At 42.9% G+C, this 27,984-nt stretch overlaps 1 protein-coding gene across 1 annotated transcript; it reads left to right on the forward strand.

The window, feature by feature from the left end:
* The first annotated feature begins 79 nt into the window (after positions 1 to 79).
* On the forward strand, positions 80 to 27,984 carry LOC121866317 (carbonic anhydrase 1-like). Its single transcript, XM_042365937.1, has 9 exons — positions 80 to 311; positions 9,458 to 9,493; positions 15,073 to 15,240; positions 16,432 to 16,570; positions 16,929 to 17,101; positions 25,846 to 26,003; positions 26,670 to 26,753; positions 27,010 to 27,058; positions 27,917 to 27,984. Exons 1-9 carry the CDS (start codon positions 80 to 82, stop codon positions 27,982 to 27,984), a joined length of 1,107 nt encoding a protein of 368 aa, XP_042221871.1.

The following is a 27,984-nucleotide window of genomic DNA, read 5'->3' on the forward strand; positions in this document are numbered from 1 at the left end:
ACGACGTTTGGACGAAGGGAGCAACCAACCCAGGCTGAAGACAACATGAGCGGGGACTCTTGGCAAGTCTCCCACTGTAATGACTGGACGCCCCAAGGGCCATGAGGGATCGACCGACAAAGACGAAGACGTGCAACGAGTTGAAATGATGCAGCCTGAAAGGAGAGAGAAGTACGGCAGCAAGGAAGAATCCGGCAGCACCTCAACTTCACTGAAGGATATGTTGTCCTCCTACCACATGCAAAATGCACGCATCCTTACTTTCAAGGGGGAGAGCCGTGGAGAATATTGGGACTACTGTAATTATGTAGGTCAGACAGGAAAAACACTGCAGCTCAGAATCAAACAACATAAGTATAATATCAGAACTGCATCTGAAAGCAGTGCCTTGTTCGTTCATGTTAGGAATAATAATCACCCCATTGCTTGGGAAAAAAGCTTAGAAGTATTCAAATCATCTTGTGTCACAAAAAGACTTCTGGTTGAAGCTAGTTTGATTAAGGAATTAAAATCAATAAACCTTAGTGGCCCAAGGTTAAAAATGCTTTGAAAACCTTTGCTCTAGATGTATGATAGTTATTTTGTGGGTCCCTTTTTTCTGACCTGACTTGGCTAGTCACGTCACCACCCTTCTCTTAAGCTCCTCTACGTGTGTGTTGGTGTGGGGATTAGTGGATGTCATCATTTTGACCTGACCTCATGTTTTTAGGTCACCCTGTATATTTAAGCCTCTCTCTGTCCATGTAATCCAGTTGCCTCTGAAGATGTCTTGAATAAAGACGAAAGCTAAGCTTAGAAGTATTCAAATCATCTTGTGTCACAAAAAGACTTCTGGTTGAAGCTAGTTTGATTAAGGAATTAAAATCAATAAACCTTAGTGGCCCAAGGTTAAAAATGCTTTGAAAACCTTTGATCTAGATGTATGATAGTTATTTTGTGGGTCCCTTTTTTCTGACCTGACTTGGCTAGTCACGTCACCACCCTTCTCTTAAGCTCCTCTACGTGTGTGTTGGTGTGGGGATTAGTGGATGTCATCATTTTGACCTGACCTCATGTTTTTAGGTCACCCTGTATATTTAAGCCTCTCTCTGTCCATGTAATCCAGTTGCCTCTGAAGATGTCTTGAATAAAGACGAAAGCTAAGGTACTCCGTTGTTTCCATTTTCCCGTGTGATTTTATCAAGATTTATCTTATCCACGTTTTCATTGTGGATTTACATGAAATATATATATATATATATATATATATATATATATATATATATATATATATATATATATATATATATATATCAAAGAACCTCTTCGCCAAAGTTCAACTCGCACTAAGAAGGGCTAAATACCCTCAAACTTCACAATTTAGTACACTGATGAATATAAGGAACTACACAAGGAGGTGAACGTACGGAATATACCAGCATTATGTCGTCAATGATACACAAACAATGTTATTTTCTGTTGTTTCAAAGTGGAGACACGCGACCACGGGAGGAAGACGAGTTTGCATTTATATCTATTAATTTCTCTCCTCTTCACTTTTCAAATAAGTAATATTTTATGGTTAAAATTATATTCTTAATAACAACAATCATATTAATAAAAAATATAATAAATACTACTACTAACAACAACAACAACAATAATAATAATAATAATAATAATAATAACAGATCTTAGGTTATTCCAAAAATATTTCAAATTTATGAGAACTAGTTTTTGAGTCGGCAAGTTGAGTACTCAATGAAAACTATTACTCCGCCTCCCTCACGTCAGTCTCCCACACAATAGGAAGGTGAGTGCGCGCTTTTTTTGTTCAGTTATTTTTTAAGTACACTTACAATATCTACATTGAGCTTCTGAATCGTAATGGAAAATATGCATAAGAATGAAGGAATAAAGTATATTATATATTAAGTATTAATAACTAAAAGCTTGGGACTCAAGGAGATCGTTGTGTTGCTACTAATGGTGTCCCGTTACTGCATTTCAAATGGAGTTATCAGAATAAAACAAACCCCAGGAGTTGCATACTGTCAGGGCATGGATAATTTTTATCTTCAGCACAACTGTACTGTACAGTATGCCTCGGTTATTGTAATGTAATCGGTATATAGTCCAAAGTAAAACTTTCCTCTGAAAATTTTTAACCGATTTTTATGTTTCTGTGCATTTCAGTAAGTTTATATTAGCTTTGTAAAGTATTTCAAAACAACGCTGCAAGTGTAAACCTGTAAGGCATACCACTGAACTAACGGTCTTGAGGAGTCTACTGGCCTGGGTGTAGTGAATGAGCATCTATAAGAGCTCTCGAACCTCTACCATGTCAGCGCTATCTTGAGTAATATATATATATATATATATATATATATATATATATATATATATATATATATATATATATATATATATATATAAGGAACGGAACAAAGAGACATCTGATTCATCTTAACATATTTATGATTTTAACTTTCATTTTTCAACCTGTGAAGTTCCCAAGTTTTGATGATCATCCTGAACACGGTAAGTATATTATTTTGATCTACATTTTATATTCTCGTATATCAATTCGTATTTTATTTTTGATATACCAGCATTATTAATTAATGATAATATCTTGATATGTGTTCCATACGGTACTTAGTTCATCATTCATGGTAAAATTTTAAAGACTATCATCATTATCATAACCATCACAGTTTTACAAACATGGGTTAGCGCTGATGGCAGGGTGTTCCGTTTGCCATTAAGCAAATTTTTAAACTAAGATTTAAGTGTGGACGCCCAACTCGTCCACTCATAGTGTAAACAATAGCTCTATAACGCTTGTTATTTTCTTCAGTAGGGAACACCTTCGCGAAGGATAAGCAATATACTTTGATTCATTACTTGTGTCCTAAAACAAAATGTTGATTACAATATACCTTTCTCCTTAATTCTTCTGTGTGTTTCATAGATGTTTGTTACTGGTATCCAAGCAGTGACACCTATTCCTGTGACTATTATAGCCGTTATCTTGGGCTGTAACAAGCGTAAGCAAGAATGATAATGTTTGTAGACACGTCCATGAGGAAAACAAGTGTGTATTTGCAAAATGTAAACTATTCATAAATTACGTATATGTATTTTCAAATATTGCCAAATTTGCTTGCCGGTTTGAAAACTTGTTAGTTTAGGTCCACCGAGAGCTTAGTTGAATGCAATAATAAGCTTGATCGACCTAGTTTAAGTAAAAGATTGAAAGAATTTGGTAACATACCGGGTGTTTCACTTAAAATACACAAGCGGTGTCCATTTTTTGTGTTCATTTAATCTTTAATGTTGCTACATATATATTTATATAGTTTTCTGTGTTTCAGCCCTGTAAGATGGAAGTCAAAATGGTGTTGATGGTGATGGTGCTTCTTCTCCATGATGTAGGTCAGTTAACTACAGGTTTTTTCTACACACACACACACATTATTTATTACCATATTACGAGAGGTGATCACAAAATAATAAAAGGTACATGATTCCAAAAGCAATTACCACATCCGTGTTGTGTAAGCTGGGCATCTTACCTGCAACATTTTTTCTCTGGCAAATCCATATAAGTCCAGGTTGAATGTTCTTAATCCCTGTTGTTGGTTAATGCTTTCGGCACAGTAGTGCACAAACCACATCAAGAACAATGTGAAGCTACTTATTTCGAGAGACTGAACCTTTTGACAAATACAGGTGTAATAAGCCACCAGTCTTTCATATGCATTGCACCCGATGAGTCTTCTCATAAGCTAAGTAGCACTATTAACTTTGATGCGGCCATTTAAAATTGATCCGTGCTACCTCCATTTGTCTGTTCATGTCACGTTTTCCGTTAATATATTATACAAGTTGGCGAATTATTTAGCTCGCTACCTCGTTCTTTGCCCGTACTACACTTTGAATATCTTCATAACTTGCTAACTGATCAAGTAGACTGAGATAATACTATAAACAATACGCACGCTTATCAAATCTACAAAAGCTGTGTATCTAATTTCTGATCGTTCCTCATGTTTTTTCTTTTTTGCCGGTGACAGTTTTATTCCGGCACTAAATGCGACTAGGAAAGACGTTTATGCAATCATTGGGATTGGGCTAGCAGTGTTTTATATAATTCTTGTATGAACAAGGTAAAAAAACTGACGGGCGATGTAAATTTTTATGAACAAGATCAACAGACTGGCAGGTGGTATATGTTACTAGGTACAAGACCAACAGACTGGCAGGTCTTATATGATAGTATCAGCAAGACCAACAGACTGGCAGGTGGTATATGTTAGTAGGTACAAGAGGTGGTATATGTTAGTACCAACAGACTGGCAGGTGGTATATGTTAGTATGAGCAAGATCAACAGACTGGCAGGTGGTATATGTTAGTAGGACAAGACCAACAGACTGGCAGGTGGTATATGTTAGTATGAGCAAGATCAACAGACTGGCAGGTGGTATATGTTAGTAGGTACAAGACCAACAGACTGGCAGGTGGTATATGTTAGTATAACAGACTGGCAGGTGGTATATGTTAGTAGGACAAGACCAACAGACTGGCAGGTGGTATATGTTAGTATGAGCAAGATCAACAGACTGGCAGGTGGTATATGTTAGTAGGTACAAGACAACAGACTGGCAGGTCAAGATCAATATTGGCAGGTGGTATATGTTAGTACGAACAAGACAACAGACTGGCAGGTGGTATATGTTAGTACGAAGAGACCAACAGACTGGCAGGTGGTATATGTTAGTACGAACAAGATCAACAGACTGGCAGGTGGTATATGTTAGTACGAACAAGACCAACAGACTGGCAGGTGGTATGTTAGTACGAACAAGATCAACAGACTGGCAGGTGGTATATGTTAGTACGAACAACATCAACAGACTGGCAGGTGGTATATGTTAGTACGAACAAGATCAACAAGAGACTGGCAGGTGGTATATGTTTAGTACAAGATCAACAGACTGGCAGGTGGTATATGTTAGTACGAACAAGATCAACAGACTGGCAGGTGGTATATGTTAGTATAAAGACCAACAGACTGGCAGGTGGTATATGTTAGTACGAACAAGATCAACAGACTGGCAGGTGGTATATGTTAGTACGAACAAGATCAACAGACTGGCAGGTGGTATATGTTACCCAACAGACTGGCAGGTGGTATATGTTAGTACGAACAAGATCAACAGACTGGCAGGTGGTATATGTTAGTACGAACAAGATCAACAGACTGGCAGGTGGTATATGTTAGTAGGTACAAGACCAACAGACTGGCAGGTGGTATATGTTAGTATGAGCAAGACCAACAGACTGGCAGGTGGTATATGTTGGTAGGTATAAGATCAACAGACTGGCAGGTGGTATATGTTAGTAGGTACAAGATCAATATATTGGCAGGTGGTATATGTTAGTACGAACAAGACCAACAGACTGGCAGGTGGTATATGTTAGTACGAAGAAGACCAACAGACTGGCAGGTGGTATATGTTAGTACGAACAAGATCAACAGACTGGCAGGTGGTATATGTTAGTACGAACAAGACCAACAGACTGGCAGGTGGGATATGTTAGTACGAACAAGATCAACAGACTGGCAGGTGGTATATGTTAGTACGAACAACATCAACAGACTGGCAGGTGGTATATGTTAGTACGAACAAGATCAACAGAGTGGCAGGTGGTATATGTTAGTACGAATAAGATCAACACACTGGCAGGTGGCTGGCAGGTGGTATATGTTAGTACGAACAAGATCAACAGACTGGCCGGTGGTATATGTTAGTACGAACAAGATCAACAGACTGGCAGGTGGTATATGTTAGTACGAACAAGATCAACAGACTGGCAGGTGGTATATGTTAGTACGAACAAGATCAACAGAGTGGCAGGTGGTATATGTTAGTACGAACAAGATCAACAGAGTGGCAGGTGGTATATGTTAGTACGAACAAGATCAACAGACTGGCAGGTGGTATATGTTAGTACGAACAAGATCAACAGAGTGGCAGGTGGTATATGTTAGTACGAACAAGATCAACAGACTGGCAGGTGGTATATGTTAGTACGAACAAGATCAACAGAGTGGCAGGTGGTATATGTTAGTACGAACAAGATCAACAGAGTGGCAGGTGGTATATGTTAGTACGAACAAGATCAACAGAGTGGCAGGTGGTATATGTTAGTACGAACAAGATCAACAGACTGGCAGGTGGTATATGTTAGTACGACAAGATCAACAGACTGGCAGGTGGTATATGTTAGTACGAACAAGATCAACAGACTGGCAGGTGGTATATGTTAGTACGAACAAGATAGTACGAGATCAACAGACTGGCAGGTGGTATATGTTAGTACGAACAAGATCAACAGAGTGGCAGGTGGTATATGTTAGTACGAACAAGATCAACAGACTGGCAGGTGGTATATGTTAGTACGAACAAGATCAACACACTGGCAGGTGGTATATGTTAGTACGAACAAGATCAACACACTGGCAGGTGGTATATGTTAGTACGAACAAGATCAATAGACTGGCAGGTGGTATATGTTAGTAGGTACAAGATCAATAGATTGGCACTTGCTGTATGTTAGTCGGTACTGGATCAACAGATTGGCAGGTGGTATATGTTAGTCGGTACAATATCAATAGATTGGCACTTGCTGTATGTTAGTCGGTACTGGATCAACAGATTGGCAGGTGGTATATGTTAGTACGAACAAGATCAACAGGCTGGCAGGTGGTATATGTTAGTAGGTACAATATCAATAGATTGGCACTTGCTGTATGTTAGTCGGTACTGGATCAACAGATTGGCACTTGCTATATGTTAGTCGGTACTAGATCAACAGATTGGCAGGTATTGTTCGTATAAACAAGTTCAATACGTGGGAAGTGGTGCAACATGTGCTTAGGTAACGCCATGCTACAGAAGTGAGGTGTTTTATAAATAATCAAAGTGCAAGAATGACTGATTGATCCCATCTAAGCTTATTCACACGATACATAGTTGCACCTAAATGTTGAACTTCGACTCACGAGGGTCTTGTATACTAACCCAGCAACAGTGACATACTTTTGTTAAGGGCTTGAAACAGTAAGATTCAATTTACATAACCAGACAAAGTATTTCTAGCCCTTAAGTCCCGGGTTAGGGTGCTCTAACTGGTCCTTATACAGTACTTGTATAATATGGAGTTAAAGATTTCCTCTTTTCATGGTCTTAAGTAATTTTTATGAAAGTTGTTCATAATATAGCAGCTGCTTTACAAAACACATTAACTACTCCAATACCTCCTTGTTTGACAGGTAAATACAAAGGTTGTCTTTTAATTGGCTGGTATACCACTCCATATGTATTTAAAAATGCATGATTCAATTTTCTGTGAGTAAATTTTATTTAATGGAAATGCATGGGATAGGTACCATACCTTGGATAAAACTTTTGAGTTAACAGTGAGAGCTTTTTGGTACAAGGATAATTTTCTGTTTGATCAACAATTAACAGAAATGGTGATATTTTCCAAGATTTTGTTCCAATTCATTTTAACGGTGTGTTCATAATTGTCATAATATATAGTGCCTAAAATTCTGGAATATTCTGCTGATCTCATCCACAGCACAGGCCATAAATCTCTTTTCTTCCACTCACCCAATCCCATAATACTTGTTTTATCTTTGTTTAATTTAGCACCTGTTGCTTCCTCAAACCTTTCTATTTATCTGCTAACCTCAATTATGGACTGGTTTGTGACAACAAAGACTGTAGAATCATCAGCATACAGGTATCCCTGTATGGGAATTTTTATGTTGTTTGGTAACTGTGGGGGAATTATTCTGGCATTGTTGTTTACTGATAAATAAAAAGGTTTTTGGAAAAATATCTAGAGAATCATAAAAAGAGGGCATCTTTGTCGTACTAATCTTTCAATCCTGAATGACTTACATTGGATGCCATTAACCAAAACCTTACTCTGACAATTTCCATACAACATTTTAATCCAGTCTACATAAACATTGTTAATGCCTAATTTTTCCATTACCCTAAATGCAAATTTAATATCAACTGTCAAATGCTTTTGGCCGATCTAAGTTTATCATGGCACATTTTTGGTTCTCACTACTGACAAATTGCACTATTTCCATAACCATGATATTGCAATCTATTATTGACCTTCCTTTAATACAACATTATTGGTCGTCTGACAATATTAAATTTAAAAAAGGTTTAATTCTTCTTGCCAATATTTTTGCAACCATTTTATAATCTACATTTAGGACGGTTATTGGTCTCCAGTTTTCAATTAATTTCAGATTCCCCTTTTTAGGCACTGACTTTATTATTCCTGTATTTTTTGACACACTTAATACTTTATAACAAAGATAAACTGAATAACCTCAATGATCTCTACCCTGATAAATTTCCACGTATGTTTATAAAACTCTGCAGGTAGACCATCATTACCTGGGGATCTACCAAGGTTGAGATTATTAATTGCTTCCCATATTTCCTTCAAGTTTACTGGTTTTATTAAAGATTCATTTTCTGATTCCTTTAGTCTTGGTTTGCAATTCTCTATAAAGTTTTCACAATACAGTAATCATCATTAGTTTCAACTCTTTTATATAGATTCCCCCAAAATTCTTTAATTACATAGATTATTCCTTCTATATTCTCTCTATCTTCACCATTTTCTCTCTTAACCTTAGTAATTAATTCCCTGTTTCCTTTATTTTTGTCTTTACAGATCAAATGGCGAGAAAACTTTTCTCCTTCTCTTGTCTTTTATTCTGGATCTTATTTTAACACTTTCACAAATTTTGTTCCTTAATTCATTTATTCTGGTTTTCAGTGCCTTTATTTTTTCATAATTCACATCAAGGTATTTAGCTTTTTCATAAAGTTCTCTTAACCTACTTTGAAATAAATTAATTAGCCCACATTTTTCTTGCGACATTCTTTTACATATTTTTACAAAAAAAAGTTCTTGCATTCTTGTTAAGCACATTGACCCCACCATTGTAAAAGGATGTGTATATTTTTTCCTTAATATGTTTAAAAAACACTCCACAGTTTTCCTGTGCCTCATCAGAGCTTAAAATACTACAATTCAGTTTCCAGAAACCTTTACCTACTTTTACATTTTTGTTAATGTTTACTTTTGACAGAGCCATTGAATGGTCAGAAAAACTGACTGGAACAGTATCACATTTTACTATTTTGTTCTCAAGCCACTTACCATAAAGCCTATCAATTCTTGATCCATATTTATGACATTGAGTCACTTCACAACTAGGCATTCCAACCACTCAGAGATGACAAGAACCATAGTGCTCATTCTGAAATCTGTCGAACCCAGCTTTTCGAGAACTTTTTTTTCCGACTGCACTTTACATGTATAGGTGTTAGGATTTCTGTTAATTGTTACTTATTTCTTCGACAGATGGAATTGAGAATTGGAGCTATCGGGGCTTGGCAGGTAAGTAGTGCTTGGGATATATATATATATATATATATATATATATATATATATATATATATATATATATATATATATATATATATATATATATATATATATATATATATATATATATTGATAAAATCACACGGGAAAAGGGAAACAACGGAGCACCTTCGCTTTCGTCTTTATTCAAGACATCTTCAGAGGCAACTGGATTACATGGACGGAGAGAGGCTTAAATATACAGGGTGACATTATTAAACATGAGGTCAGGTCATACTGATGTCATCCACTAATCCCCACACCAACACACACGTAGAGGAGCTTAAGAGAAGGGGGCGACGTGACTAGTTAGGTCAGGTAAAAAATAAGGGATTCACGTTTTCATTGTGGATCTACACGAGATAAATATATATATACAGTATTATATATATATATATATATATATATATATATATATATATATATATAAGTAAATCACTGTAGGTGCGCGTGATCTAGGTATATGCTGATAACCACAAGGAAAGAAACAACAGTTCCCAAAGCGCTCGTGGTTCGATATATATATATATATATATATATATATATATGCAAATAAATCACTGTGTACTGTAGGTCATTGATCAGGATAACACACATATATATATATATATATATATATATATATATATATATATATATATATATATATATATATATATATATATATATATATATATATATATATATATATATATATATATATATATATATATATATATATATATATATATATATATATATATATATATATATATATATATACACACACACAGGGTGTCCCATAAGTTTCCATTCATATGGTTTTTAACATTGGATTGGTCGGCGTGGTCCTGTGGAGTGGCCTCCCAGATCCCCAGACCTTACCCCACTTGATTTTTACCTTTGGGGCATTTGAAGGCCATGGTGTATCAGGAAAAGATACAAATCATAAATCATCTCAAGCAACGTATCACCAACGCCATTACAAGCATAACTCCCTGCTGTGCTTGAACGTGTTCTTCAGCAGTGGAGGACACGCATTGAAGAGTGTTTTCAACAGAGTGGTAGTCATGTAGAGCATATTATATAAATAAAAATGGATTTTCATATAAAAAGGTATATTTTTCATATGTATGGAAATTTATGGGACACCCTGTATATATATATAATATATATATATATATATATATATATATATATATTTCATGTAGATCCACAATGAAAACGTGGATAAAATAAATCTTGATAAAATCACACGGGAAAAGGAAACAACGGAGCACCTTAGCTTTCGTCTTTATTCAAGACATCTTCAGAGGCAACTGAAGATGCCTCTGAAGATGTCTTGAATAAATATATATTATATATATATATATAATATATATTTTATATATATATATATATATATATATATATATATATATATATATATATATATATATATATATATAGTATGCCAATTAATCAAGAAGAATTTAAAGAAATAATTTACAAAACAAAATTTATGTTAAACTGAAGAAGTAAAGTGATGTTACTATACAAGGTGAATCTTCGGGAACATATCTCTGGTGTTTATAGCACAGCTATCTATAGGAGCAAGTACCTCCGGTAGCGAGGGTATATATGCCAAGATAGCGTCGTCGTTTAACAGATATTGCTAGGCTTGGGATATTATGTACGTTGTAATTTAATTAGTTACCTAAAGAAATGTTTACAACTGTACCTGTATATCGTTTTCTCCTTTATTTTTCTAAAGCCTATAGTTACTTTGTGATTAAAGGAAAAATTGCTTTCCAGTTATCTGTAAATTATTTAAAGATAATGAATTATTTTGTCTCCAGTATTCAAATGCCGAAATGGTTTAAGGTAATATTTGTTGAAATAGAGTTCCAATAAGCTGAGAAAGCGCCGTTCTGTTTGTCTGGTATATTAAATTCAATATTGTGATGTACCTGTACTGTATATTGAAGAAATACATATTTATGAAGAAGGGGGCAGCATTAACTTTAAATACGGTTTAAAAACGTGAAGTTCAGCATAATTTGAGACCTTTCAAGTTCATGTTTACTACTGTACTTTGGTTTTGTTTTACTAAGTGTAAGTTTTATCAATTGTTTTCAAGTTAAGTTTTGGTATCTGTTAACAGGAGATTGTCTACATAATTGTCTGTTTTGTTATGATAGGCTGTTTTTTCACAGTGAGTCTGATTATTGGGCTTATGGGTTGGGGCGCTGCCATGAGAAGGTACGGGTTGGTAATGGTTGCGTCAAGTATGAATTTTAAGCCAGGTTAAGTAGGGGCACTATTCAGTAAGTGAAGGATATGTTGTAATCTCGCAAATTTTGCTTAGTTTTTTCTTTCCAAACTACAGTATTACTATGGATTTCAGTGTTAAGTGGCAAATAATTTCCATATACAGTTGAGTCTGGATTTATGCGGTTTTCGTTTACACGTTTTGTCATTTACGCGGTACTTTGCCAGAAGCGGGATGCTTGATTTACTTGGTAAATTTGGTCATTTACTTGGAGAGCGACTGGCGGTCCTTTCGCGCCGCGCCATTTTTGGATTCAAACTTCCCGCCATCCCGCCATGTTGGGTAAGCGGCCCGAGTAGGTTGAGTAGGTTGTGCAGTGTATGTCTCCGTTGCGTTATTGGTGACGTCATATGACGTATCAGACTGATTGGGCCACGCATCCTTACCTCCCTCCGCCGCTAGCTGTGATTGGTTTAATGTAATATGACGTGCCCTGCCGCGGGAGGGATGAAGCCGCTGACCTAACCTTGTCAGTTTCGATCCTCCCAGTCACCCCGTGTATGCTGTGTTCTATTGTTCGGATAATCTCGCTAATCTCGTAAGAATGGCTTCCACTGGACCTCCACCACCACAGAAAAACCTTGCATTACCTGGACCCAGCCTCCCTAAGCCAAAGAAGATACGACGTGCCCTAAGTTACGAGATGAAGTACAATATAATACAAGAGTTAGAAAAAGGAACAAGACAGGTTGATCTCGCACGCCAGCATGGTGTTAACGAATCTACGATCCGGACGATCAAGAAGGATGCAGCCAAGATAAAAGAACACATGAACATCACAAAGTCTGCAGGTGCTTCAATGGTGAAGTACTGCCAGAACAAGGGTGCTTCTCAAGACGGAGAATTTACTTGTGAGCTACTTGATTCGTCAGGCACGACGGAACATGGCGGTGGACACGCGGTCGTTTCAAGGGTACGCACATGAACTATATGTAGCAGTGGCACGTAAGATGGGAATTGCAGAGCCCAAACCCTTCAATGCTTCCTTTGGGTGGCTGCAAGGGTTTAAGAAGAGGAACAAGATTACCAACATTAACATTGGTGGTGAAGGAGCGAGTGCTGACCGTGTTGCGGCTAGTGATTTTCCTCCGTTCTTACGTGACGTTATGGAGGAAGGACAGTACACCGACGACCAGGTGTTCAACATGGATGAATCCGGTCTGTTTTGGAAAAAAGCTACCTTTCAAGACCTTCGTTGTCAAGTCTGCCAGAAAGTGTCGGGGCCGGAAATTGCAGAAGGAGCGCATCACCGTTTTGTTTACCACCAATGCCTCTGGTACCTGTAAACTCAAGTTATCGGTGATCCACACAGCCTGCAAGCCGCACGCCTATAAGAACATGGACATGACCAAGCTAAATGTCCACTGGCTAACCGCACGTACGGCGTGGATGTTCTCTGCTCTGTCCCTCTCCTGGTTTGACGATTGTTTCGTTCCCGACGTCAAGAAATTCTGCGAGCAACAGAATGTTCCATTCAACATTTTGTTGCTCTTTGACAACGCACCAGGACACTCGCCCCTACTGTTGGATCGTCACCCCAACGTAAAAGTGGTCTTCCTTCCTCCCAACACAACGTCGTTAATCCAGCCTATGGACCAGGTGTTGATATGCAACGTTAAGGCTGCATTCTCTACAAAGAAGTTTAAGCTGAACGACTGTACCAACACCAAGGATGAGTTGCGTAACCTGGGGGACACCGATAGCCAGAGCGACGAAGACGAGGAGCAAGAGTTGGCGGATCAAGAAGTTCGCGTCAAACAGTTTTGGAAGAAATTTAACGTCAAGAAAGCTTTTGACTTCTTGGTGGAGGCATGGGATCAGCTGTCTGTAGCAACGATTCGTCACGCATGGCATGTGTTGCAAGGTATCCCAGGTGGGAGGCAGAGTCAACCTGTGACTGGTGAGGTTCAGTCTGTTGCAGTGGCAGTGGACCTTGTCAGAGAAGCTGCGCAGAGTGTTACAGCTGCAGGCTTCTCCGAGACCACCAACGACGACATTATGGAGGTGATAATGGATCCTGAGGTGACTGCCGACGAGATGTTAGAAGACGATCACGTCAGTGAAGAGACAGGCGGTGCGTCATCCCGAGAAGAACACAAGTTAACGCATGGTAATGTTAAGGATGCCATCGAGTGCAGAGAAACTGAAGCTCATCTTTTCCAACATCCCTGACGATAACCGCTATAAAGTCTTCAATAACCAGCTGTTGCACACTGGAGCCGTACATCAAGGTGTATCACGACAACATCAACACTAGCCGCAAGCGTAACATCACGGACTTCTTCACCCGCAACCCACCACAGCCAGCCCAAGCCAGTGATAGTGACAGTGATGGTGACTTCGAGGGATTTGTCAGGGAGGCCCTGACAACTATGGTGGATAGTGATGGTGATTCACCTGAGGGCCAGTAATCTGCCCTCTGCCTCGGAACCAGCTGCCATTCCCGTACGCCGACCCATCTCTTCTACTAACATAAGTGTTAAACCTAACCTAACCTTGATTTTTTCTAACCTAATCTAACCTAACGTAAGTGTTAAACCTTGATTTTTTCTAACCTAACCTTACGTATGTGTTAAACCTTGATTTTTTCTAACCTAACCTAACCTGACGTAAGTGTTAAACCTTGATTTTTCTTTTACCTGGTACAGTATATTATTCTCTTATTAATATTTCTCTTCTATATTATGTGTGTGTGCATACCATCATAAAATTAAGATGTTATTTTTACTACAACGTAGGTATTGTGTCGGAAAAAGTGGAGTTTGGGGGTGGGCCCAGTCTCTATTTCAATTAATCCCATATGTTCTGTCATTTCATTTACGCGTTTCTCGTTTTACGCGGTACAATGCGTGTTAAATTGACCGCGTAAATGAAGACCCAACTGTAGATTACTGTTCTTGGAGTTTGTCTATATTTATATCAAGGATTTTGTTCCCCTCTAAACGGTCTCTAACTCGACACACTTTAAAAGATTACCTTTGCTGCAATTTTTTTTCCTATCTGATTTAGAGGCAATGTTCCTTTATAATTTTTTGTAGTCACTCGCAAACATGAAATATGGCTTTATTTATTTATTTATTTTTTACACCATCGTAAATTCGTGTTTAAGTGGGTCCAATAGGCATGACTTCCGTTATCGACAATGTAGATACAGAACACTGTATATTAAACCTTCTGTACCCAAGGAGGTAGTTTGGCCGGTGCTGCTCTCGACCGAAAATGTTTTGCATTCATCATTTACTCTTGCCTCCCTTACCACCAGGACCCCAATTTTGGAGCGACGAATATCCCATGTGTGGAGGGAAGAGACAGTCACCCATCAACATTGCCACCGCGGAGGTCAAAGGGCAATACCCGTGGACTCCATTGAGAGTGAAGGATTATGGCAAGACCCCCAAGTCTATGACGCTTAAGAACACTGGTCACACAGGTAAGTTCTTTGCTGTAAAAATAGCTTGCCATTAATTTAGTTACACAAGTTGCTCATCATGTAGATGATCCTGGCTGTCTAGTCAGCTTGATAATGGGTAACATCTTAAGTCGTTCTTGTACACCCCCCTCTCTTTCCCCATTCTGTGGCCAGATACCAAGATAAGATCAAGTGGGGCACTTCTTTGGTTTGTCATGGACAATATCTCGGGCACTTTTTGAGTTGGGGGCAAAGTTTTCATAATAATGACCTAGAAATCTCTCTCTTTCGTGATATAGGGGGAGGGGGCGGTGTACATTGAATTTATCACTTGTTTATATTTATGTCAAAGGTAACTAAACTGACAGGGCTACAAAATGTCATGGAGAATGTGCTATTAAAATTGCTTTAATAGACCTAAGATGGTAATATAACCCCCATATGGTGTTACTAACCATATTATATTGCCTAGGTGTATCAATACCTATAGTCCGTTCCACTTGAACTTTGCAAATGAGGCCGAGGGTCAGTTTGCAACTTGGCTGATGGATGGAACCCCGAAGAGTCAAGAAAGTTTAGACTTTAATCTATCGTATTTATATTCTTATATTTAAAATGGTAAAAAAATCTGTGTTGATCTCTGATAATTTTCGCACTTAAGGAAGCAAGAATTTGCTTATGAAACGCATAGGTTATAAAAATATATAAAGAACACGAGCATGATGAATAAGTTCACCTAGGTAAATTCCCCCATGCCCCGTTACGTCACGCAGCGTGGCAGAGGTTGATGGTTAAATTATATAATATTTTTTTTTATGGTATTTATGTTACCAGTTCGTTTCACATGCTAATTTTTACTTCCCCGAGTACGGAAATTATCAAAGATCAACAGGGAGATTATTTTCCATAAAATATTAGAACAGTGCGATAGACTAAAAACTAAAGAAATGTCGGGACTTCGCATATCCGTCTGCCAGCCAATCAGCGACCATGCTACACACTGACCCTTGGCCTCAGTTGTAAGGTTCAAGTGAGCAGACTATAGAGTGCATCTGAAAAGTTAGACTGGGTACCTAAGACCCAGCCTAATATTGCGGAGGTGTATTTTATTGATTTAAGGTGCACTGATATGCTCAAATCATTATAAAATTACTTATTATTTTGAATCTAGAGGTTTTGATCTTTTATTTTCACCACTGAATACTCCCACAGCCCTAGTGACCATTGTGCAACACCCTAACCCGAGTATACTAGGCGGGGATTTATCTGGAACATACGCCTTCGTTCAGTTCCAATTCCACTGGGGCACCAACGACACCTCGGGCTCTGAACACACCATTGACGGCAACCGGTAGGTTGATTATGGGTCTCTGAAAAGTGAGTACCCTGTTTTAAGATGTAAGGGTCCCCAAATTGGTGTGTAGAGGTTTATTTATGGTGGAGGAAGAATTCACTGGTGGGTGGTATTATGGTAGGTGGAGGTTGACCGGGCACTGATAGGTAGGTTATAGGGTACCTTAAGTGGAAGCCCTGAAATTGGTTTGTTAACCAAAGCAAATTCTCAGTGGTTCACAAGTGGTGTGTGGTAAATGGTACCCCATTAGGCTGTGGGTGGTGGAAGGCCAACAGTGGAACTTTATCAGATGAATAATAACCCAGGTACAGTATATGATGTGACAGATATACCTCATGTGAAATTGCCGTGACAGGTTCCAAGGAGAGCTACATTTGGTCCACTACAAGACGGCGTACGGCAGTTTGGTGAAGGCTATGAATCATGAGGATGGTTTGGCCGTATTAGCGATCTTCCTCAGTGTTGGTCCTAAACACAACCCCAAGTTCAATAAACTCTTCAAAGGTCTAGCCAAGGTACATTACGCTGGTGAGTGACAATGGAAAGAGAAATATTGGTGTTGTTCTAATGTAGTCTCGTTCAAGATTCTTCGAACTCTGCTGGAGACAACTGGCAATTCAAGGCCGTTTGCTTACTATAGTACGTAGTAAAAATTATGAATAAATGTAAAAGTGATCGGTGATTGGTTACTTAGTTCCCCGTTGCTTAATTTAATGGTTGGGCTTTGTTGTTTCGTATTATATTATACTACGTAGTATAGTAAACAAACGGCCTTGAGTTGCCAGCTGTCTCCAGCAGTGTTCGAAAAATCTTGAACGAGACTGTAAGTACAATTTATTGATTTATATTGAAATTTTTTAATGATAATCATATGTGTAAGTGTAGAAGAAGTTATTATAATGGTAACCATTTTTATGTAAAATTCCTGAATGGACTGTCAATACACTTGACCCTAAATGTGGCTCATGCAGCACAGATGGGCCACAAAGTTGAATTAATCAATCATGCTAAATTCAGGACCAACGAACACGTAAGAAAAACAATTGAAGATAAATTAAGAACATGAATTGTGCAGCTTGACTAGTGTGAAAACAAGGATGGGAAGGAAGGGTACACTCCTTTGCCCACTAATTCAGAAACTTTTCGTTATCAGGTTAACGGACTTTTCACAGAATAGTTCTGGTATCTGCCCTGAGAGCTGTTGTATGCTAATGTCTTAGTGCTGATTGCAAACAGTATTGGAGCAGCAGCAACAGAGAAATTTAAAAAAGGGTTTTAATGTGAATGTTGCAAAAACAAAAAGTATTCATTAGTGGCGTGGGTGTGGGAGCCATGGTGGAAAGCGGAAAATGGCCATGTGCTATCTGTAAGAAAGGTGTTTGTAACAACTCCGTTAATGTGCAGTGAGAGAGGACGGTAGGTGCAAGAGCAGGATATGATTTATCTTTTTTTTTCTTCATCGTTTTATGTGACCCACGCAAATCGCGTAGATCCGCTGAGATTTTTTTTCGGGGGAGGGGGGCGGGGGATCATGACAAGAGAAATGATCGACAATAAATGATCTAGGGTTGATGGGTCTGCCGCACAAGGATGATGAGCCAGTATAGTGGTCGCACTCTATATGAACATGCTCATGCATTATAGCATTTTATTCTATTTCTCATTGGCTGAGTATTGCTTGTTTTGCATTCCATTATCTGATTCTTAAGTATTTCATTGACCGAAGATCAATGACGTTATAAAACGCCACTGTTAGAATCATTATAATATGCCCCTCCACCCTATTCACTTGATCCACCCTCCCCTGCCACCAATGGTGGGGGAGAGGCGAAGTATTTTTCAATAAAACTAAGTTTCTATACTAATTTTATACTTCATGATGACCACAATTTATTCTATAACCAATGCCATATTTCATAGTTGTATAGGCAATTCAGTAGGGCGCGTTTGAGTTCCCCTGGAGGTCAGGGCTGTAGGGCATGTGTGTATGTGTGTGTGTCCCAGGAGGTCAGGACTGTAGGGCATGTGTGTGTCCCCCACGAGGTCAGGGCTGAAGGGCATGTGTGTGACCCTCACGAGGTCAGGGCTGTAGGGCATGTGTGTGTCCCCCAGGAGGTCAGGGTTGTAGGGTGTGTGTGTCCTCCAGGAGGTCAGGGTTGTAGGGTGTGTGTGTTTGTATCCCCCACGAGGTCAGGGTTGTAGAGATCATGTGTGTTTGTGGCTACACAGAGTCAGGGTTGTGAGGCATGTGTGTTTGTGTGTCCCCCCACGCGGTCAGGGTTGTAGAGGCATGTGTGTGTCCCCTTTAGAGTCAGGGTTGTAGGGCATGTGTGTGTCCCCACGAGGAGTCAGGGTTATGGGGCATGTGTGTTTGTATCCCCCACGAGGTCGGGGTTGTAGAGGCACTGTGGTTTGTGTCCCCACGAGGTCAGGGTTATAGGGCATATTGTGTTTGTGCCTACTGAGATTCAAGGGTTGTAGGGCATGTGTGTTTGTGTCCCCACGCGGTCAGGGCTGTAGGGCATGTGGTGTGTCCTCTCGAGGTCAGGGCTATAGGGCATGTGTGTCTCCCCGAGGTCAGGGCTGTGAGGGCATGTATGTGTCCCCAATGAAGTCAGGGCTGTAGGGCATGTGTGTGTCCCCCTGAGGTCAGGGCTGTAGGGGCATGTGTGTGTCCCTCACGAGGTCAGGGCTGTAGGGCATGTGTGTGTCCTCACGAGGTCAGGGCTGTAGGGCATGTGTGTGTCCCCCGGAGGTCAGGCTGTAGGGCATGTGTGTGTCCCCTCGAGGTCAGGGCTGTAGGGTATGTGTGTGTGTCCCCAAGGCCAGGGCTAGGGCATGTGTGCCCTCGAGGTCAGGGCTGTAGGGCATGTGTGTTCCCTCAGGTCAGAGCTGTAGGGCATGTGTGTGTTCCCCCTCGAGGTCAGGGCTGTAGGGCATGTGTGTCCCTCGAGGTCAGGGCTGTAGGGCATGTTTGTGTCCCCCCGGAGGTCAGGGCTGTAGGGCATGTGTGTGTCCCCCTCGAGGTCAGGGCTGTAGGGCATGTGTGTGTCCCTCACGAGGTCAGGGCTGTAGGGCATGTGTGTGTTCCCCGAGGTCAGGGGCTGAAGGGCATGTGTGTCCTCACGAGGTCAGGGCTGTAGGGCATGTGTGTGTGTTCCCCCTGAGGTCAGGGCTGTAGGGCATGTGTGTGTCCCTCGAGGTCAGGGCTGTAGGGCATGTGTGTGTTCCCCTGAGGTCAGGGCTGGCTGTAGGGCATGTGTGTGTTCCCTGAGGTCAGGGCTGTAGGGCATGTGTCCCCCGAGGTCAGGGCCTGGGGCATGTGTGTGTCCCTCACGAGGTCAGGGCTAGGGCATGTGTGTGTCCCCACGAGGTCAGGGCTGTAGGGCATGTGTGTGTTCCCTCGAGGTCAGGGCTGTAGGGCATGTGTGTGTCCCCCGAGGTCAGGGCTGTAGGGGCATGTGTGTGTCCCCACGAGGTCAGGCTGTAGGGCATGTGTGTGTGTCCCCGAGGTCAGGGGCTATAGGGGTGTGTCTCCCCCGAGGTCAGGGCTGTAGGGCATGTGTGTCCCTCACGAGGTCAGGGGCTGTAGGGCATGTGGGTGTCTCCCCAGGAGGTCAGGGTTGTAGGGTGTGTGTGTCCTCCAGGAGGTCAGGGTTGTAGGGAGGTGTGTTTGTATCCCACGAGGTCAGGGTTGTAGGGCATGTGTGGTCCCCCAGAGGTCAGGGGTTGTGGGTGTGTGCCCCCACGAGGTCAGGGGTTGTAGGGCATGTGTGTTTGTGTCCCACGAGGTGTGGGTTAGGGCATGTGTGTGTCCCCTGAGGTCAGGGTTGTAGGGCATGTGTGTCCCCACGAGGTCAGGGTTGTAGGGCATGTGTGTTTGTATCCCACGAGGTCTGGGTTGTAGGGCATATGTGTTTGTATCCCCACGAGGTCAGGGTTGTAGGGCATGTGTGTTTGTGTCCCCACGAGGTCAGGGTTGTAGGGCATGTGTGTTTGTGTCCCCACGAGGTCAGGGGTGTAGGGCATGTGTGTTTGTGTTCCCCAGGAGGTCAGGGTTGTAGGGGTGTGTGTGTCCTCCAGGAGGTCAGGGTTGTAGGGTGGGTGTGTTTGTGTCCCCGGAGGTCAGGGTTGGGGGTGTGTGTCTCCAGGAGGTCGAGGGGTGTGTGGTGTTGTATCCCCACGAGGTCAGGGTTGTAGGGCATGTGTGTGTCTCCAGGAGGGGTTGTAGGGGTGTGTGTGTCTCTCCAGGAGGTCAGGGTTGTAGGGCATGTGTGTTTGTATCCCCACGAGGTCAGGGGTGTAGGGCATATGGGTTTGTGTCCCCACGAGGTCAGGGGTTGTAGGGCATGTGTGTTGTGTCCCCACGAGGTCAGGGTTGTAGGGCATGTGTGTTTGTGTCCCCACGCGGTCAGGGCCGTAGGGCATGGTGTGTGTCCCTGAGGTCAGGGCTGTAGGGCATGTGTTCTCCCTGGAGGTCATGGCTGTAGGGCATGTGTGTCCCCAAGAAGTCAGGGCTGTAGGGCATGTGTGTCCCCCTGAGGTCAGGGCTGTAGGGCATGTGTGTCTTCACGAGGTCAGGGCTGTAGGGCATGTGTGTTTCACGAGGTCAGAGCTGTAGGGCAGTGTGTTCCCCGAGGTCAGGGCTCTAGGGCATGTGTGTGTCCCCTGAGGTCAGGGCTGTAGGGCATGTGTGTGTCCCTCACGAGGTCAGGCTGTAGGGCATGTGTGTGTGCCCCCTCGAGGTCAGGGCTATAGGGGCATGTGTGTCTCCTGAGGTCAGGGCTTAGGGCATGTGTGTGTCCCTCACGAGGTCAGCTGTAGGGCATGTGTGTGTCCCCCAGGAGGTCAGGGTTGTAGGGTGTGTGTGTCCTCCAGGAGGTCAGGGTTGTAGGGTGTGTGTGTTTTATCCCACGAGGTCAGGGTTGTAGGGCATGTGTGTGTCCCCCACGAGGTCAGGGTTGTAGGGGCATGTGTGTTTGTATCCCCACGAGGTCAGGGTTAGGGCATATGTGTTTGTGTCCCCACGAGGTCAGGGTTGTAGGGCATGCGTGTTTGTGTCCCCCACGAGGTCAGGGTTGTAGGGCATGTGTGTCCCCCACGAGGTCAGGGGTTGTAGGGCATGTGTTTGTGTCCCCACGAGGTCAGGGTTGTAGGGCATGTGTTTGTGTCCCCCACGAGGTCAGGGTTGTAGGGCATGTGTGTTTGTGTCCCCCACGCGGTCAGGGTTGTAGGGCATGTGTGTGTCCCCTTCGAGGTCAGGGTTGTAGGGCATGTGTGTGTCTCCCACGAGGTCAGGGTTGTAGGGCATGTGTGTTTGTATCCCCACGAGGTCAGGGTTGTAGGGCATATGTGTTTGTGTCCCCAACGAGGTCAGGGGTTGTAGGGCATGTGTTTGTGTCCCCACGAGGCCAGGGCTGTAGGGCATGTGTGTGTGTCCCTCTCGAGGTCAGGGCTATAGGGCATGTGTGTCTCCCCGAGGTCAGGGCTGTAGGGCATGTATGTGTCCCCAAGAAGTCAGGGCTGTAGGGCATGTGTGTGTCCCCCGAGGTCAGGGCTGTAGGTGTGTGTGTCCTCACGAGGTCAGGGCAGGGCATGTGTGTGTCCCTCACGAGGTCAGGGGCTGTAGGGCATGTGTGTGTTCCGCCTGAGGTCAGGGCTGTAGGGCATGTGTGTCCCCTCGAGGTCAGGGCTGAAGGGCATGTGTGTGTCCTCACGAGGTCAGGGCTGTAGGGCATGTGTGTGTCCCCTGAGGTCAGGCTATAGGGCATGTGTGTCTCCCTGAGGTCAGGGCTGTAGGGCATGTGTGTGTCCCTCATGAAGTCAGGGCTGTAGGGCATGTGTGTGTTCCCCTAGGTCAGGGCTGTAGGGCATGTGTGTGTCCCCCTCGAGGTCAGGGCTGTAGGGCATGTGTGTCCCCTCACGAGGTCAGGGCTGTAGGGCATGTGTGTTTGTGTCCCCACGAGGTCAGGGTTGTAGGGCATGTGTGTTTGTGTCCCACGCGGTCAGGGCTGTAGGGCATGTGTGTGCCCCCTGAGGTCAGGGGCTGTAGAGCATGTGTGTGTCTCCCTGAGGTCAGGGCTGTAGGGCATGTGTGTGTCTCCCAGGAGGTCAGGGCTAGGTGTGTGTGTCCTTCCAGGAGGTCAGGGCTAGGGTGTGTGTCCTCCAGGAGGTCAGGGTTGTAGGGTGTGTGTGTTTGTATCCCCACGAGGTCAGAGTTGTGGGCATGTGTGTGTCCCCACGAGGTCAGGCTGTAGGGCATATGTGTTTGTGTCCCCACGAGGTCAGGGGTTAGGGCATGCGTGTTTGTGTCCCCACGAGGTCAGGGTTGTAGGGCATGTGTGTTGTGTCCCCACGAGGTCAGGGTTGTAGGTGTGTGTGTCCTCCAGGAGGTCAGGGTGTAGGGTGTGTGTGTCTCCAGGAGGTCAGGGTTGTAGGGTGTGTGTGTTTGTATCCCACGAGGTCAGGGTTGTAGGCATGTGTGTCCCACGAGGTCAGGGTGTAGGGCATATGTGTTTGTGTCCCCACGAGGTCAGGGTTGTAGGGCATGCGTGTTTGTGTCCCCACGAGGTCAGGGTTGTAGGGCATGTGTGTTTGTGTCCCCCACGAGGTCAGGGTTGTAGGGCATGTGTGTTTGTGTCCCCACGAGGTCAGGGCTGTAGGGCATGTGTGTTTGTGTCCCCACGCGGTCAGGGGCATGTGTGTGTCCTCAGCTGTGTGTGTCTCCTTGAGGTCAGGGTTGTAGGGCATGTGTGTGTCCCCACGAGGTCAGGGTTGTAGGGCATGTGTGTTTGTATCCCCACGAGGTCAGGGTTGTAGGGCATGTGTTTGTGTCCCCAACGAGGTCAGGGTTGTAGGGCATGTGTGTTTGTGTCCCCCACGAGGCCAGGGCTGTAGGGCATGTGTGTGTGTCCCTCTCGAGGTCAGGGCTATAGGGCATGTGTGTCTCCCTCGAGGAGGTCAGGGCTGTAGGGCATGTATGTGTCCCCAATGAAGTCAGGGCTGTAGGGCATGTGTGTGTCCCCCTCGAGGTCAGGGCTGTAGGGCATGTGTGTGTCCCTCACGAGGTCAGGGCTGTAGGGCATGTGTGTGTGTCCCTCACGAGGTCAGGGCTGTAGGGCATGTGTGTGTTCCCTCGAGGTCAGGGCTGTAGGGCATGTGTGTCCCCAGGAGGTCAGGGCTGTAGGGCATGTGTGTGTGTCTTCCCAGGAGGTCAGGGTTGTAGGGCATGTGTGTTTGTGTCCCCCACGAGGTCAGGGTTGTTAGGGCATGTGTGTTTGTGTCCCCGCGGTCAGGGCTGTAGGGCATGTGTGTGTGTCCCCTCGAGGTCAGGGGCTGTGAGCATGTGTGTGTCTCCCTCGAGGTCAGGGCTGTAGGGCATGTGTGTGTCCCCATGAAGTCAGGGCTGTAGGGCATGTGTGTTCCTCTCGAGGTCAGGGCTGTAGGGCATGTGTGTGTCTATGAAGTCAGGGCTGTAGGGCATGTGTGTTCCTCTCGAGGTCAGGGCTGTAGGGCATGTGTGTGTCCCCAGGAGGTCAGGGCTGTAGGGCATGTGTGTGTCCCAGGAGGTCAGGGTTGTAGTGTGTGTGTGTGTGTGTGTGTGTGTGTGTGTGTGTTCCCCAGGAGGTCAGGATTGTGGGGCATGTGTGTTCCCCCCACCCCAAAGGTAAGGGTTGTAGGACATATGTATGTGTCCCTCAGGAGGTCAGGGCTGTAGGGCATGTGTGTGTCCCCCCAGGAGGTCAGGGTTGTAGGGTGTGTGTGTGTGTGTGTGTGTTCCCCAGGAGGTCAGGATTGTGGGGCATGTGTGTGTTCCCCCCACCCCCAAAGGTAAGGGTTGTAGGACATATGTATGTGTCCCCCAGGTGGTCAGGGCTGTAGGGCATGTAAGTGTGACCCCCAGTAGGTCAGGGTTGTAGGATATGTGTGTGTGTCCCCCAGGAAGTCTGGGTTGTAGGGCACGTGTGTGTGTGTCCCCCCTGCAGTAGGTATTGAAGCATATTAAAGCAAAAGAGGTTGTAGAAGAAAGAAAATAAGAGGATCTTTTGTTAAAACAGTTAGAATTAAAGAAAATAGTGTGACGAAATCGTTCAATTATCAAGGAAGAGCAGAGAAGCTTTCCAGCAACAAACACAAGCGTTTACTCTCCCTGAAAAAACTAGCTGATGCAATTAGAACTAAGGATAAAGCAAAACCAAATGAGTGACTATTACATGGGAAAAACAGAAGTATTTTGTTCGTATATATCATGGAACATGTTTATTTTTCCTATTTTAGTACAACATATGGTATTGAAAGCCCAGTTGCTGGTGCATTGGAGATAAATCCCTTTGGTAATATTAAATTTTGAATTCTCACGCAATACAGTGCAAAAAAGCTTAGCTTTTGGTTATCTTCAAGTTTGGTAACAACTAAAATTTTTAAAGGAATTATTAAGACTATGTGCATGAAAAATATTGTTGCAATAAACACACATGTTTGATTTTGGGTGCTGTCCTGTATATTTGAACTATTAGGCGCTCACGAAATGAATGACATGTGGCCTTAGCAAGGCTAGAAAAGCTCAACATTATGTCCCTGAACTGTGTCGAGGAATTCTGTTACCGGGGTGCTGTGCTTATTCCCGGAGGGGGTGCTGATGGTAGGTCAGTTGCAAGAGTCAGAAGTGGTTGGAGGAAGTTTGAATGGTCCTTGCCTCTGGAAATCAAGAAGGCCTTCCCTTAGGATGAAAGGAAGGATGTATGTAACTAGCATGAGAAGTGTGATGTGTGACACTTAAAGAGGATGGCAAACGTAGGCTTGAGTGAACTGAAATGAGAATAGGGATTTGGTTGTGCAATGTGACACTGAAAGACAGGGAACCAAATTTGTTCAGAGCTTTGCGGCCGGCTGGGTATTGAGAGTACGTTATTGACACACTTTTGCATAGAAGTTGGCTGAGGTGGTTTGGGTATGTGAACGGAATGGATAAGACCAACCGGGTCAAGAGGTGCACGAGTCCAATTAATGAGAGCAAGGGGTAGGCCAAGAATGACATGGAGATTGTATGAAAAATTGCTTTAGAACGTTGTTGATGATGACCTGCAATTAGCTATGGGTAGTGATGGATAGTATCAAAGACGCTATTTACCAAAAATAGAAATATACCGAAAATAGTAGATAACTCCGTCACATACACGCATGTGGTGGAAGTGGCCTGCTTCAGACCTATCATGAACATAAAGTACAGGTATACAAAAAAATTAATTGTCCACTTTTCTCATCATTGGCAGACACCCAGAAACAGATCAAGCGCTTCCCGCTCAAACATCTGTTGCCAACCTTCGTGAACACGTTTTACCGCTATAAGGGTTCTATGACATACCCTCCCTGTCTTGAAAATACCGTGTGGACCATCTTCAAGGACCCCGTCACAATCTCCGCTAATCAGGTGAGTCTTTGGTAATTTATCTCTTATGATGAAGTAAAAAAACATTTAGACGTTTGTTACTTACAAAAGAACGTAATGAGATGGTTTATGGAAGTGTTTCATATTTAAAGCATATACTGCACTTCAGTAAACCTCCACATAGGCCCTTTTGGTAGCACGTAGAATCCTGTATATGTGACGGTAGCTGATTTCATTCCAGGTTGTTGTGAAGCATGTCTAGCGTGATGGAAGCCAGTGCTTCTTCAATCCAGTGTCTTAACTGTGATGTTATTAACCTTTTTCACATACACCCTGATCCAACGAGTAGGGAAGTTATCATTGAGGATATCGCGCACTTGTAAAGCCCAGTGCGGCGGTGCCCCATCTTGATGAAAGAAAACCTGGAATAAAATCCGCTACCGTCTTAATATTCTACGTGCTACCAGTTGTGTCTGCCATAAATACCTCAAAAGATTACCCGAGCATTTTCCTGTTGTGGTGGGGTTGCCAGGCATTATCTGATATTTGGTTTAATGGCAGGATGCTTGTTCACTGAACTGTATTGTACAGTGCTTCTTTTTAACAGAGTGCACAAGACCCAGCATACATGAAGACAACCCAGCCCTCCACTCCTGCTGATAGTGCCACGTACTTTGTAATTATGTTATAATGTCGCTTTTGTTACAGCTAACACGGTTCAGGAAGCTGACTGACGATCGAGGAAAACCGTTAAAGAGTAACTTCCGTCCTGTGCAGCCGGGATCTCTAATGGTGAGTGAGGCAGAAAGATTGCAACTAGATAGTACAGTACAGTAGAATAAAAGGGGGAACAGTCGATATAACACAGAACTTTATAATGAGCGATTCCTTAATATCACTGTTCTAGCTTGACTATGGTCACCTGGGCAAAGCTTAAAATTCTCTTACATAAATCATAGAATTATTAGTCATACACTTCCTTTCATAATAAGGTATGATGTAGAAGGCTAATGCACAAGACATATTAACATATTGTTGTGTATGACAGGTGATGGGGGGCCGTGAAGCACCGTTCTGGCTCTACCACGGTAAACAAGGTGAGTTTTAACGTTGTTTCCTCATACCTGTGTTTCTGGTCTTCTCTTATATAAGTCTATTATCTTGTTACCTGTGTTTCTGGTCTTCTCTTATCTAAGCCTATTATCTCGTTACCAGTGTTTTATTTCTCTTATCTAAGTCTATTATCTTGTTACCAGTGTTTCTGGTCTTCTCTTATCTAAGTCTATTATCTTGTTACCTGTGTTTCTGGTCTTCTCTTATCTAAGTCTATTATCTCGTTACCTGTGTCTCTGGTCTTCTCTTATCTAAGCCTGTTATCTTGTTACCTGTGTTTCTGGTCTTCTCTTATTTAAGTGTTTCTCGTTACCTGTGTGTCTGGTCTTCTCTTATCTAAGCCTGTTATCTCGTTACCTGTGTCTCTGGTCTTCTCTTATCTAAGCCTGTTATCTCGTTACCTGTGTGTCTGGTCTTCTCTTATCTAAGCCTGTTATCTCGTTACCGATGTCTCTGGTCTTCTCTTATCTAAGCCTGTTATCTCGTTACCTGTGTCTGGTCTTCTCTTATCTAAGCCTGTTATCTCGTTACCTATGTGTCTCTGTCTTCTCTTATCTAAGCCTGTTATCTCGTTACCTGTGTCTCTGGTCTTCTCTTATCTAAGCCTGTTATCTCGTTACCTGTGTCTCTGGTCTTCTCTTATCTAAGCCTGTTATCTCGTTACCTATGTGTCTGGTCTTCTCTTATCTAAGCCTGTTATCTCGTTACCTATGTGTCTGGTCTTCTCTTATCTAAGCCTGTTATCTCGTTACCTATGTGTCTGGTCTTCTCTTATCTAAGCCTGTTATCTCGTTACCTATGTGTCTGGTCTTCTCTTATCTAAGCCTGTTATCTCGTTACAGTGTCTCTGGTCTTCTCTTATCTAAGCCTGTTATCTCGTTACCTGTGTCTCTGGTCTTCTCTTATCTAA

The sequence above is a fragment of the Homarus americanus genome, unplaced genomic scaffold (assembly GCF_018991925.1).
Source record: "Homarus americanus isolate GMGI-L3 unplaced genomic scaffold, GMGI_Hamer_2.0 scaffold58074, whole genome shotgun sequence".
In the NCBI taxonomy this organism is placed as follows: Eukaryota; Metazoa; Arthropoda; class Malacostraca; order Decapoda; family Nephropidae; genus Homarus; species Homarus americanus.